Source organism: Triticum aestivum, chromosome 4D, assembly GCF_018294505.1.
Source record: "Triticum aestivum cultivar Chinese Spring chromosome 4D, IWGSC CS RefSeq v2.1, whole genome shotgun sequence".
In the NCBI taxonomy this organism is placed as follows: domain Eukaryota; kingdom Viridiplantae; phylum Streptophyta; class Magnoliopsida; order Poales; family Poaceae; genus Triticum; species Triticum aestivum.
Window position 1 is genome coordinate 94,093,937 of NC_057805.1, and position 14,561 is coordinate 94,108,497.

Here is a 14,561-nt window from a genome sequence, read left to right on the forward strand (position 1 = left end):
CTAAGCTAACGGATGGGTCTTGTCCATCACATCATTCTCTAATGATGTGATCCCGTTCATCAAATGACAACACATGTCTATGGCTAGGAAACTTAACCATCTTTGATTAACGAGCTAGTCAAGTAGAGGCATACTACGGACACTCTGTTTGTCTATGTATTCACACATGTACTAAGTTTCCGGTTAATACAATTCTAGCATGAATAATAAACATTTATCATGATATAAGAAAATATAAATAACAACTTTATTATTGCCTCTAGGGCATATTTCCTTCAGAAGTCCCATGAACTTCCCGGGAGGGGGGGGGGGGTCGGTAACCCCCGGTACTCCGAAACAACCCGAACCATTCCGGTGTCCGAATGTAACCTTCCAATATATGAATCTTTACCTCTCGACCATTTGGAGACTCCTCGTCATGTCCGTGATCTCATCCGGGACTCCAAACAAACTTCGGTCATCAAATCACATAACTCGTAATACAAATCGTCATCAAATCACATAACCAATAGTGGAACCTGGATGCTCATATTGGCTCCTAGATATTCTACGAAGATCTTTATCGGTCAAACCGCATAACAACATACGTTGTTCCCTTTGTCATCGGTATTTTACTTGCCTGAGATTCGATCGTCGGTATCATCATACCTAGTTCAATCTCGTTACTGGCAAGTCTCTTTACTCGTTCCGTAATGCATCATCCCGTAACTAATTCATTAGTCACATTGCTTGCAAGGCTTATAGTGATGATCATTACCGAGAGGGCCCAGAGATACCTCTCCGATACACGGAGTGACAAATCCTAATCTCGATCTATGCCAACTCAACAAACACCATCGGAGACACCTGTAGAGCATCTTTATAATCACCCAGTTACGTTGTGACGTTTGATAGCACACAAGGTGTTCCTCCGGTATTCGGGAGTTGCATAATCTCATAGTCAGAGGAACATGTATAAGTCATGAAGAAAGCAATAGCAATAAAAACTGAACGATCATTAATGCTAAGCTAACGGATGGGTCTTGTCCATCACATCATTCTCTAATGATGTGATCCCGTTCATCAAATGACAACACATGTCTATGGTTAGGAAACTTAACCATCTTTGATTAACGAGCTAGTCTAGTAGAGGCATACTAGGGACACTCTGTTTGTCTATGTATCCACACATGTACTAAGTTTCCGGTTAATACAATTCTAGCATGAATAATAAACATTTATCATGATATAAGGAAATATAAATAACAACTTTATTATTGCCTCTAGGGCATATTTCCTTCACCTGGTAGGCCTGCTATGTAAAAGTTTCATCTATCACACAACATTCGCTATTTATATCCATAATTTTGTTTCATAGCTCTCATCATGTCATAGATTCATAGTAATAAACACATGAAATTCAAACTGGCTTTACCAATAGCTATCTACTGATTGATGCTTACAGGACGCATCTTATTCTTGAAATGTGAGGAGCCAAATATCCATGCTCAAGGTTGGCTTTGTGAAACTGATTTATCTGGTGTTGAGCAAGGTTGTGAATTAAGGCTTCTAAGTTGCATTTTCTCAGAGTTTTGCGGTGACATCACGAAACTCGAAGGGCAAACAACTAGAGTGCATCTTTCTTAGTGTTTAGCTTTATAAATTTCATGTGCTAATATCTACTTGCGACATGCAACACTGCAAATATGATGAAGGACTATTCCTGATCAACCCCCTTTTTCCTACTATATCCTATTTCTACAATGCAATGTCACATAACACAATTGACGGTAACCCAATAGGATCATAGGCTAATATATATACTTTTTCTATATTTTTATAAAGCCTACTCTACAACCAGTGGCTAGCACATTATTATTCTTGCAATTTTTATTCAATTTAGCATTACATTATATTTTTACTACAAAACCCTTAATGTTAGCTTAAAGTTCCGCGGCACCGCGCGGGGTGTCATCTAGTTTTCACAATACTCCTGCTCGAGTGGAGTTCCAACAGCCACTTCCTGTCTGAACCGCTGTTCGTGACAAACATCAACTTATTTTGGATATGCTACTGTGGTATGGACACGACCTTCAGAAGTTAAGATAGACAGGAATTCGACTACAAATCCCACTCGTCCGTGAATCCCTACTCATCAAGACCACATAAGATAGCTGACTTCGTATGGTAAATTGGCATTCCAGACGAGCAGAATCAACCAGGGCACATCAGACGGAGCACACTTTTCATAGAATAATATGCTAAAGAAAATTAGTAAAAGCATGAAATGGCCCACGAATATATCTCTGTCTGCCAGCATTCAGCAACACAATCAGCAGAAATTGTACGTTTCAGCAACCCAAGCTAAGAATCAGAACAGTGCCTTGAAGGTAGATACCGCAACAGAGCACAAACCATGTTTTTTTGGTTCATATATAAATTAAGCTTCAAAAGGGCCCTGGTACAAAAATCAAAACCTCTTTCCAAGTTTCAGTTAACACCTCAGATGATGCAGCCCTGAAGAGCAGCAGAAATTGCAGGTTTCAACAACCCAAGCTTGAGAATCAAAACAGTGCTTTGCAGGTAGACACCGCAACAGAGCACAAACCATGTTTTTTGTTCATGTAATAGGAGTATAAATTAAGCATTGTCTGATGATGAACTCAAAAAGGCCCCTGGTACAAAAGCCAAAACCTCTCTCCAAGTCTCAGTTAACACCGGCCTTCTTCTCAGACGGTGCAGCCCTGAAGAGCAGCAGTGCACGCGAACGGGTCCGTCGTGGAGAAATCAGATCCTCTCTCGAAGTTCAGCACCCACTTGTCATCTCCCGTTTCGAGTGGACTCTCAAAGAGCACCAGCGAACAGCCTCGGCTGGCCCATCTTGCGTCGAACAGAGGTTTCACTTTGGAGTTGGCCTCGTCCATGGAAGCGAAGCTCCCTTTGCAGAACACAATCACCAGCTTCGTCAGCATCCGAGCGCTCTCCAGGACGAACTTGAGGAAGGAGAGCTCGCCCCTCTCCCCTCGGAAGGCGTAGAAGACCATCAGCTTAAGGTGTGACTGGATGCACTCGATGTCGCCGGCCTCGTGCCAGAACTTGTTGTTGACCTTGCCTGTGGGCTCGTCGGTCTCATTGGACTGTAAAACGGTGAAACCAGTAAATACTTATTCAGCTCCACAATGATGCATCGACAACACATACAGAATTACAGATACAGGGGTGATGCTAGATAAGTGAGGGGGTCTCACTCTCACCTCGAGATGTAGCCTCTCGACGTTGGGGAAGCATCTGAGGAAGCTCGGCAGCATCTTAGCATCGTTGCGGACACCAAAGCACACTCTTAAGCTGAGGATCTTAACGCTCGGGACCGTGGTGCTTGGGCTTGGCTTCGTCCCAGCCTGCAATGCACCAATTTTGTGAGGAAAGTTCACCCATTGACATAGATATCGAACAAATGGAAACTTGTGAGAGCCATTTGCACCTTGATGATGGTGTTGCCGATCTCTAGCAGGTGTCGTGCCGGCTCCAAGTAGCCAAGTAAGCTCAGCGCAGGGGCATGGCCAATCTTGACAATCCTGTGCAAGCCATCGCGGGCTGATGATGTCCAGATGATGACCCTCTCAAGGTTAGGGGCGTTCTTGACGACGATATTCAGATCGATGCCTTCTATGATCTGCACGCACCGGAGGCTGCGGCTGACGAGGCTGAGCCACTTGAGCAGAACGTTGGCTTGGATGCAGAGGATCTCCAGCACAGGGCTCCTGGCGAGGACGAAGTCCATGTCCCGGTTCACAATGGCCATGCCCAAGAGGCCCAGCTCGCGGAGGTGTGGGAATGACACTCCGCGCGGGAGGTCGGCCGTGTTAGGGAAGGCAAGGGTGCCAAGGTAGAGGCGGGTGAGGGTGGCCATGCCGAAGAAGGTGGCGGGGAGGGCCATGTCGAGCGGCCACGGGCGGTTGACGAGCATGAGCTCCCGGACGCCCTTGACGGCGAGGAGCTGGAGCCAGCGCGCGAGCCGGCCGGGGGTCTCCTGCATGTGGCATGAGATGAGGTGGACGAAGCGGAAGGGCCCCGGGTGCGCGTCGAGGATGTGGGTGATGGCGGACTCGACGCGCTGCGCGTGGGCGCGCTCGACCCGCAGGCTGGAGCCGCATCCGGCGGGGAGGAGGTCGGCGTCGACGAGGACGAGCGGGGTGGAGAGCCAGACCCGGCGCCAGCGGCAGGAGAGCGCGGCGGTGCGCGCGCCGTCCTTGGCGGGGAGGCGGGAGACGATGTTGCGGAGGAGCTCCTCGGGGAGGCCGCTGATGCGGTCGACGCCGCCGCCGTCGTCCTGGGGCGGGAGAAAGGCGGCGGAGAGGGCGGCGCGGCTGGAGACGAAGGGCGGGCTGGGGAGGACATAGTGGAGGAAGGTCATGGCGGTGGTCACGTCGGACTCGAGGGTGACCGGGTCCATGCCGTGCTCCCGGTACATGGCCTGCGTCGCGGCGTCCATGGGGAAGGCCCGCACACGGGGGTCCAGGGCCGCCGCCGCGAGGCCTCCATGGCGCGGTCCGCGGGTGCACCGGGGTCCATGGGGACACCTGCACCGGTGCTCAGGGTTACCGGCGTCCATGGAGGCAGGTGGCCGCCGCTGACGGTATCGGCTGCGAGGGTTTGGGGATTTGGGGTTTTGAAATGCGATGGCGGAAGAAATTTGCTGGCTTTGGGCGGAGAAGACGGTGGATGACTGGATACGATTCGCGCAGCGTGCTTCTTTCTGGAGTAGTTTGCTTCTTCTTCTTTTTTTGAGGGAATCTGGAGTAGTTTGCTGGCTTTTCCTATTTGACGCATTCTGCGTCAAGTAGTAGTCGATCCTTCGCACAGACCAGATCAAAGCTAGCGATAGAACTGGGCCGGCCCATCCGAGAAGCTAACGAGTACAGGCATCCGGTTTTGTGTACATTCTGGAAGCTTCCAGCCTGGTTTTTCTGGTTTTGTGAAGATTCTAGAATGTTCCTGAACCATTATTTTCTGGTTTTTCGCTTTCTTATGTTTTTTTACTAAAACAAATTTATGTTCCTGTTCCTGTTTCTTTTCTTTTTTCTTTTTTGTTCAGTTTCTTTTCTTTATGTTTCTGTTCAAAATTTTCAAAACGTCTTCAGAAAAATTTGGGGATTTCAATTAATAATTCCATTTCAAAACTTGTTCGCTAATTTCAAAGAATATGTTCATGTTTCCAAATTTTGTTCGGAAGATTCAAAAAATGTTCTCGTTTCGAAAAATTGTTCACAAATTCCAAAATTTGTTCACAAATTCCAAAATTTGTTCACAAATTTCGAAATTTGTTCATGTATTAAATTGTGTTCTGGAGTTTAAAAAAATGTTCTGTTTCAAATATTATGTGAATTTTCCAAAAAATGTTCATGTTTTGAAAATTTGTTCTGAAGTTTAAAATACTCGGTTTTCAAAAAATGTTCACTTTCCAAATTTAGTTTTGGAACTAAATTTTTTTTCTGTTATGATAAAAATGTTTGTGTTTTCAAATTTTGTTCCAGAGTTTCATAAAATGTTCGTGTTTTCCAAAATTTAAGAATTTCGAAAAATGTTCCAGTTTTGAAAAAATGTTCACGTATTCTTTTTATCCCAGAGTTTCAAAAAATTGTTCGGTATTTTCAAAAAATGTGCCTTTTTTGAAAATGTTTGAGTTTTTTTAAATTTTGTTCACAAATTCATAAACATTTCCTTTTTAAAAACTAATGTTTGGGGTTTGAAATTTCGGAAATACTCGGATCTGCGATGGTTTTGGTTCTTAATTTATTCGCATAGCCGTTAGTCAGATATGGTCGTCAGGTGAAGTGGTAATAGCATGTCTTGGCGAAGTGGAGCTCCTGAGTTCGATGCCTACTCAACGCCACTTTTTTTAGACCTCAGACTCGCTCTACAGTACTGGTTCGCTGCTGCTCGCTAGCTTGGGCCGGCCCAGTCAGATATCTGCATGTGTGTTCGGCTGGCAACTTGCCGCAAAGAGCGGCAGATATGAGCTCCCTAGTTTGCTTGCAGTCAAACCTGGCTACCTGGACCGACACGGCACAGCTCGTTAAGCGCCTCCAGTACCAGGCACGGCCCCTTTAGAGTAAACGGGCCAGCCCGTGGCACGTTTGGCCCGCGTGCTTTTCGGCCTAATGGGCTATTTTTTAGGCTATTTGGACTGTTTTTGCCCAATGTATGAAAATAACATAAAACTGCCGCACGGTGCCGGCTTGCGGGATCAATCCTATTTGATGTCGGCACGCGGCAAATAGCCGACGCGATGCATGATGGTGGGGCGCGGTGGGCCAACCCAATTCTGGGTTTCTCTCTGCGGGGGTCGCTGATATTTCTAGTACTACTAAGCTTGTTATTGCCTATGATTACAAGGTTGTAATTGATGATATCGAGGAAGGAAGAGGAGGCACCTATGCGGTCATTGTAAAAGAGTTCAAAATCAGGGCTAGTTCTTGTCTAGTTACTTCTGATGGGAGAGCTTTGAATAGTGAAGCTCGTAATCTTGCCAAACATCTGTTATGCTTGATCAAGGTCGTCATTTGTGGCTTATTCATTCTTCTGACCCATCTTGTATTTCTTTGAACATCCACATGGATCAACAATGTGTTCGCAAATCAAGAAAAATGTTGTTTCTAGTGCTGATTTTTCTTTTGGTCTTTTCTGTTCGCCACTTTTTTTAGACCTCAGACTCGCTCTACAGTACTGGTTCGCTGCTGCTCGCTAGCTTGGGCCGGCCCAGTCAGATATCTGCCTGTGTGTTCGGCTGGCAACTTGCCGCAAAGAGCGGCAGATATGAGCTCCCTAGTTTGCTTGCAGTCAAACCTGGCTACCTGGACCGACACGGCACAGCTCGTTAAGCGCCTCCAGTACCAGGCACGGCCCCTTTAGAGTAAACGGGCCAGCCCGTGGCACGTTTGGCCCGCGTGCTTTTCGGCCTAATGGGCTATTTTTTAGGCTATTTGGACTGTTTTTTGCCCAATGTATGAAAATAACATAAAACTGCCGCACGGTGCCGGCTTGCGGGATCAATCCTATTTGATGTCGGCACGCGGCAAATAGCCGACGCGATGCATGATGGTGGGGCGCGGTGGGCCAACCCAATTCTGGGTTTCTCTCTGCGGGGGTCGCTGATATTTCTAGTACTACTAAGCTTGTTATTGCCTATGATTACAAGGTTGTAATTGATGATATCGAGGAAGGAAGAGGAGGCACCTATGCGGTCATTGTAAAAGAGTTCAAAATCAGGGCTAGTTCTTGTCTAGTTACTTCTGATGGGAGAGCTTTGAATAGTGAAGCTCGTAATCTTGCCAAACATCTGTTATGCTTGATCAAGGTCGTCATTTGTGGCTTATTCATTCTTCTGACCCATCTTGTATTTCTTTGAACATCCACATGGATCAACAATGTGTTCGCAAATCAAGAAAAATGTTGTTTCTAGTGCTGATTTTTCTTTTGGTCTTTTCTGTTCTTCACTAGAAGTAGGTTTTCTTTTGGGGGGTTTCTGTGTGTGGTTTTTTGAGCCGCTTTTTTCTTGCTCTTTTAAATAAATGTTTTGTTTTGAATAGTTCAAAACCAAAAAAATGATTGTATTTTGAAAACGGCGATTTTAGCAATTGTCAAAAATTTCAAAAAAAATGTTTGGAATTTAAAAAACTAAATTCCAGATTTTGTGTTTTAAATCTCCGAAACTAAAAAAATCCAAATTTCCTAAATTAATAAAAGAACCTTTTTATTAATACCATTGTGCACATATCTCGCATGTCTATTTATGTCGTTGATGCCCTATAGATAAAAAAGTGTAAATGTTTATATGGGCTCTACCAATAAATTTATTGGTATTTGCATCCGTGTTGAGTTGTAGATCACCAACAAACTCATCCCAAAATACTTCCGCATGTCGGGCCGACATGTCGGTTATCCAACTTTTTTCCCTCTCTCTCTCTCTCTCTTCTTCCCAATCTCTCTCACAGCGTGAGGAAGAGACGTGTGTGCCGACCGTGGGGGAAGCAACAACAGCAGCAGAGGGAGGTGAGTGTCGACGATGGGGGTGGCTGAAGGAAATATGCCCTAGAGGCAATAATAAAGTTGTTATTTATATTTCCTTATATCATGATAAATGTTTATTATTCATGCTAGAATTGTATTAACTGGAAACTTAGTACATGTGTGAATACATAGACAAACAGAGTGTTCCTAGTATGCCTCTACTTGACTAGCTCGTTAATCAAAGATGGTTAAGTTTCCTAACCATAGACATGTGTTGTCATTTGATGAACGGGATCACATCATTAGGGAATGATGTGATGGACAAGACCCATCTGTTAGCTTAGCATAATGACCGTTTAGTTTTATTCCTATTGCTTTCTTATGACTTATACATATTCCTCCGACTATGAGATTATGCAACTCCCGAATACCGGAAGAACACTTTGTGTGCTATCAAACGTCACAACGTAACTGGGTGATTATAAAGATGCTCAACAGGTGTCTCTGAAGGTGTTTGTTGATTTGGCATAGATCAAGATTAGGATTTTTCACTCCGTGTATCAGAGAGGTATCTCTGGGCCCTGTCGGTAATGCACATCACTATAAGCCTTGCAAGCAATGTGATTAATGAGTTAGTTACGGGATGATGCATTACGGAACGAGTAAAGAGACTTGCCGGTAACGAGATTGAACTAGGTATGAGGATACCGACGATCGAATCTCAAGCAAGTAACATACCGATGACAAAGGGAATGACGTATGTTGTTATGCGGTTTGATCGATAAAGATCTTCGTAGAATTTGTAGGAGCCAATATGAGCATCCAGGTTCCGCTATTGGTTATTGACCGGAGACGTGTCTCGGTCATGTCTACATGGTTCTCAAACCCGTAGGGTCCACACGCTTAACGTTCGACGATGATTTGTATTATGAGTTATGTGATTTGATGACCGAAGTTTGTTCGGAGTCCCGGATGAGATCACGGATATGACGAGGAGTCTCAAAATGGTTGAGAGGTAAAGATTCATATATTGTAAGGTTATATTCGGACATCGGAATGGTTCCGAGTGATCCGGGTATTTTTTCGGAGTACTGAGGGGTTACCGGAACCCCCGGTGAAGTGTTGGGCCAACATGGGCCTAAGGGAGAGAGAAGGAAGCCCACGGGAGGTGGCCGCGCCCTCCCCCCTCCTTGGGAGTCCGAATAGGACAAGGAAGAGGGGGCGGCGCCCCCCTTCCCTTTCCCTCTCCCTCTCCTTCCTATTCCCTCCGGTAGAAGAAAGGAAAAGGGGGCCGAATCCTACTTGGACTAGGAGTCCAAGTAGGACTCCCCCCATGGCGCGCCCCTCCTGGCCGCCTGCCTCTCTCCCCCCTCCTTTATATACGTGGCCAGGGGGCACCCCAAAGCACAACAGACAATCTCTTAGCCGTGTGCGGTGCCCCCCTCCACAGTTTAACACCTCGGTCATATCGTCGTAGTGCTTAGGCGAAGCCCTGCGCCGGTAACTTCATCATCACCGTCGCCACGTCGTCGTGCTGACGAAACTCTCCCACGACCCTCTACTGGATCAAGAGTTCGAGGGACGTCATCGTGTTGAACGTGTGCTGAACACAGAGGTGCCGTACGTTTGGTACTTGGATCGGTTGGATCGTGAAGACGTTCAACTACATCAACCGCGTTACTAAATGCTTCCGCTTTCGGTCTACAAGGGTATGTGGACACACTATCCTGTCTCTTTGCGATGCATCTCCTAGATAGATCTTGCGTGATCGTAGGAATTTTTTTGAATTACTACGTTCCCCAAAAGTGGCATCCAAGCCAGGTCTATGCGTAGATGATATATGCACGAGTAGAACACAAAGAGTTGTGGGCAATAATAGTCATACTGCTTACCACCAACGTCTTACTTTGATTCGGCGGTATTGTTGGATGAAGTGGCCCGGACCGACATTACATGACCGCGTTCATGAGACTGGTTCTACCGACGTGCTTCGCACACAGGTGGCTGGCGGGTGTCTGTTTCTCCAACTTTAGTTGAATCGAATTTGACTATGGCTGGTCCTTGTTGAAGGTTAAAACAACACACTTGACGAAAAATCGTTGTGGTTTTGATGCGTAGGTAAGAACGGTTCTTGCTAGAAGCCCGTAGCAACCACGTAAAACTTGCAACAGCAAAGTAGAGGACTAAGCGGTAGTGATAGTCGTAGAAGCAATAGTTGGCGAGACGAAAATGATGCTACGATGGAGATCAAGGTGTCAAGCCGGTGACGATGGAGATCATGATGGTGCTTTGGAGATGGAGATCAGAGGCACAAGACGATGATGGCCATATCATGTCACATATTTTGATTGCATGTGATGTTTTTCCTTTATGCATCTTATTTTGCTTAGTACGGCGGTAGCATTATAAGATGCTCTCTCACTAAATTTCAAGGTATAAGTGTTCTCCCTGAGTATGCACCGTTGTTATAGTTCGTCGTGCCGAGACACCACGTGATGATCGGGTGTGATAAGTTCTACATTCACATACAGCGGGTGAAAGCCAGTTTTGCACGTGCAGAATACTCGGGTTAAACTTGACGAGCCTAGCATATGCATATATGGCCTCGGAACACTGAGACCGAAAGATCGAACATGAATCATATAGTAGATATGATCAACATAGTGATGTTCACCATTGAAAACTACTCCATCTCACGTGATGATCGGACATGGTTTAGTTGATATGGATCACGTGATCATTTAGATGACTAGAGGGATGTCTATCTAAGCGGGAGTTCTTAAATAATATGATTAATTGAACTTTAATTTATCATGAACTTAGTACCTGATAGTTTTTGCTTGTCTATGTTGTTGTAGATCAATGGCCCGTGCTACCGTTCCTTTGAATTTTAATGCGTTCATAGAGAAATCTAAGTTGAAAGATGATGGTAGCAACTACACGGACTGGGTCCGTAACTTGAGGATTATCCTCATTGCTGCACAGAAGAATTACGTCCTGGAAGCACCGCTAGGTGCAAGACCCGCTGCAGGAGCAACTCTGGACGTTATGAACGTCTGGCAGAGCAAAGCTAATGACTACTCGATAGTTCAGTGTGCCATGCTTTACGTCTTAGAATTGGGACTTCACTACTGCAGGATGCTGCTAACGCGACACTACAATCAGAGACCTTTCGAGAAACTGTGTGCGATGCCATAACCGCAAACAGTGTTGTATGAAAACCGTCAGAAATGTATAAAACATTTGCGATGACGGATGCATCAAACACGGTTCAAGTTTTAGTTGCGTGTGCGATGAAGGGCATACGGTTCGGTTCAATTAACTGTTTGCGATGAGGAGGAACAAAAGTAACGGGCAGCCAGATGAAGGCGTGTGCGATACACAGCATACGGTTCACTCGGATGAACTGTTTGTGATTAGGCAACACAAAAGAAATGGGCAGCCAGATGAAGGTGTGTGCGATATACAGCATACGGTTCACTCGGATGAACTGTTTGTGATTAGGCAACACAAAAGAAACGGTCAGCCGGATCAAGGTGTGTGGGATATACGGCATGCGGTTCACTCGGATGAACTGTTTGCGTTGACACAAGAGTACATAAACGGTTCAACTTAACAAGACGTGTGTGTTGTGCGATGGGATTGCATGCGGTTCACTTGGCCCTTGTCGTCGGTGTGTGACCTCTGTGGCAACCGTTCGCTCCCCAGGTGCCTCTTCGTGTACCGTGGCAACCGTCCACCGACTCTTCGCCTTTTCCTCTCGATTTGGAACTGCTGTCGCACGCTAGCTCTTCCTCCCTCCTCCATTTGCCTTCACCCTTCCTTCTGCCATTGTTTGATCGTCTTCTCCATGGAGGGAACAAGCCGGAAACGACCCCGTTATTCTTGCCCCGATCTGAATGATGACGCGGTGGAGGAACTCATTGATTGGTGTGACGTCATCACCTCGGCTAGCATGGCAGGTTCGTTCAAGACCATTCTTGACTCAACTAATAACATCATTACAAGGAACCCAAGGGTTCAGGAGCAGTTTGATCTCCCCTATCTTCTTCGCCGTGACCCCGCTGACTGGCGCGGGGACGAGGGAAGGCTCGCCTTGTGTAAGTTGATGTCGCTTGATAATGATATGTATGATGTTAAGATGCCATCGCTTGAGGGCAAGGCTTGGGCAGGCGCAAATGGAGATTGGGTTGTTTATATTGGGTACAACTGCGAGTGGGAACTTGTGAATGTGTACACTCGTCACCGGGTTCCACTTCGAAAAATCTCAGACGACTGCCCAGAGGTTGAGTACACCGGTATTCTATGTGAGTTCAAATACGATCATGCTGACTGTCGTCTACGGAAGATAGCAATTTGTCGAGTTCCCAACCGCTCTTGGGGTTATAGGAATGCTTATGTTGTCGCTATCTTCGACAAGCTTGTTGCCGTCCTTCATGGTTCGACTTGATGGATATTGCTCAAAAATCAGTTTCTATACACGGATGAGTACTGAGATGCAATTCAATACGAGGGTCTTGTGTTTGCTGCCACCACTCGTGGCACTGTTTTTGCATGGAATCCTCATGATTTCGGTACGTTTGTCTTCCACCGTAATTATAATTGTTTCATCCACATGCATGCGGGTTAGCTAGTTTCCCTTTACTAATTAACCTTCTTATGTTTCCAAGGTCCTGTGAACATTCCACCACCTATACTTGAAAATTTTATTCATGAGCATGATGACGAGCAGGACCCATATACTCAGTGGCGCCTGGCAACTTATTCCGATGGATCACCTCTTCTTGTCTGTATACGGGGCACTGCTGATGTTACTAAGGAAGCAGGTGTTGTCTCCTATGGTCGCACTCTGCGGACCTATTCCAACATCAGTTGCAGGGTATTCGGGATGGATACTAGTGTACTAGCGCCAACAGCTTCTCCCTGGTTCAGTATTGAAAGTCTTGGAGGAAACTCGCTCTTCCTTGGACAAAACTATCCAATGATGGTGGAAGGCGATCCAGCTGCTGTTGACACAACGTCACTACCATTTATGAGAAGCAGTTGTATCTATATCTCGGACATTACTATGCTTCCCTACTGTCCCAATATGGGTATTGAAATAGGCCGCTTCAGCCTGGATGATCAGTCCTGCGTTGGTCTCGAGATTGACAGTAGCTGGCCCTTCCCAGAGAATCACTTCTGGTTCAAAGCAAGCGTTTCCAACGCTGACGAGTGGCTGAGCTGAAGTTCATTTCATCGCTTTGTTATTTGTTGTGTGAGAAAAACTTTACTAGAATGTTTTGTTGGAAATGATCTATAATCCAACGTCTATCCTCGTTGTCGTGGTGGGTTGATGACTTGTTGTATGTAATCAATGGTACATTTGCATATGCGTCCATGAACTCACGCCTGCTAGTGGTGTCCATATGAACAGTGCTAGTGATTTTAGTTGCAAAAGTTAGATAGTGCTAGTGATTTGTAGCTGCATATTTTGACAAATCGCAGTGTTACAAGGTTGACAAATGGAAATGTTACTAGATAAACAAATGTCAGTCTTTCCAGTTTGAGAAATGGCAACATACTCAAAATGGCAGATATGCAAATCTTACCCAATTGTTTGTACGTGGTTGCACACGGGTCATGCAAAACAACCGTTTGCGTTGAAGGGATGTAGAAATCCTGCTCGACACATTTTCCCTTGGCTTCCTGGGGAAGCTGTCGGTTTGCATACAGGTGTTCTAACTAAAACGTTTGCGATGAGTGTTTTATATTTAAAAACCGTTGACTTTTTTTCAAAAGAGAATCGTTTGATAAGTCTGTACATTAAGAGAGAAAAACGCAAGTTCGTTCAAACCATATCTTTCATTCAGTCACACCGCGAATTTATATTCATATGATCGAGAATTTGAGATACAGTATTAAACCTCAAAAAAACTATTTCCGGGACGCCATTGTTGAAGTCTTCAAGGCAGCACAAAATGTTCGTCACCTGTAAATCAAACATCATGTCGTCGCGCGATCGACGGGCGGGGTGCGGGAGGACGACAACTGGCGCCGCTGAGTGGTAGCGGTCGACGGCAGCGTCCCATGCCGCTGAGGGGGGCGCATGGGCACGGGCACGGGCATGGCAGATGCATCCAAACGCACGGGGACCGGTGCCGCGGTGGGTGGAGGGGCGCGCACGGGCGCGGCGGATGCAGCCAAACGCACGGGGGCCGGCGGCACGGTGGGTGGAGGGGCACGCACGGGCACGGGCACGGGAGCTGGCGCTGGCATGTACACGAGCTTGCGCGGGTCCGCGGAGACCTCGCTGATACCCGCGGCTTCCAGCTCTGCGATAGTGCCCGGCGACCAGCCCGTCAATGCTACGGGGATGGTTGATACGTCTCCAACGTATCCATAATTTATGAAGTATTCATGCTATTATATTATCCATCTTAGATGATTTATATGCATTTATATGCTATTTTATATGATTTTTGGGACTAACCTATTAACCAAGAGCCCAGTGCCAGTTTCTGTTTTTTCCTTGTTTTTGAGTTTTACAGAAAAGGAATACCAAACGGAGTTCAATTGACGTGCCAATTTTT

General features: G+C 46.0%; 1 protein-coding gene across 1 annotated transcript; it reads right to left on the bottom strand.

Annotated features, from left to right (window-relative positions):
* Window positions 1–2,384: 2,384 nt before the first annotated feature.
* On the bottom strand, window positions 2,385–4,746 carry LOC123099712 (F-box/FBD/LRR-repeat protein At1g13570). The gene is made up of 3 exons (XM_044521819.1): window positions 3,461–4,746; window positions 3,234–3,377; window positions 2,385–3,116 (listed from the first exon to the last, which is right to left on the bottom strand). Exons 1-3 carry the CDS (start codon window positions 4,589–4,591, stop codon window positions 2,709–2,711), a joined length of 1,683 nt encoding a protein of 560 aa, XP_044377754.1. The 5' UTR covers window positions 4,592–4,746; the 3' UTR covers window positions 2,385–2,708.
* Window positions 4,747–14,561: the final 9,815 nt, after the last annotated feature.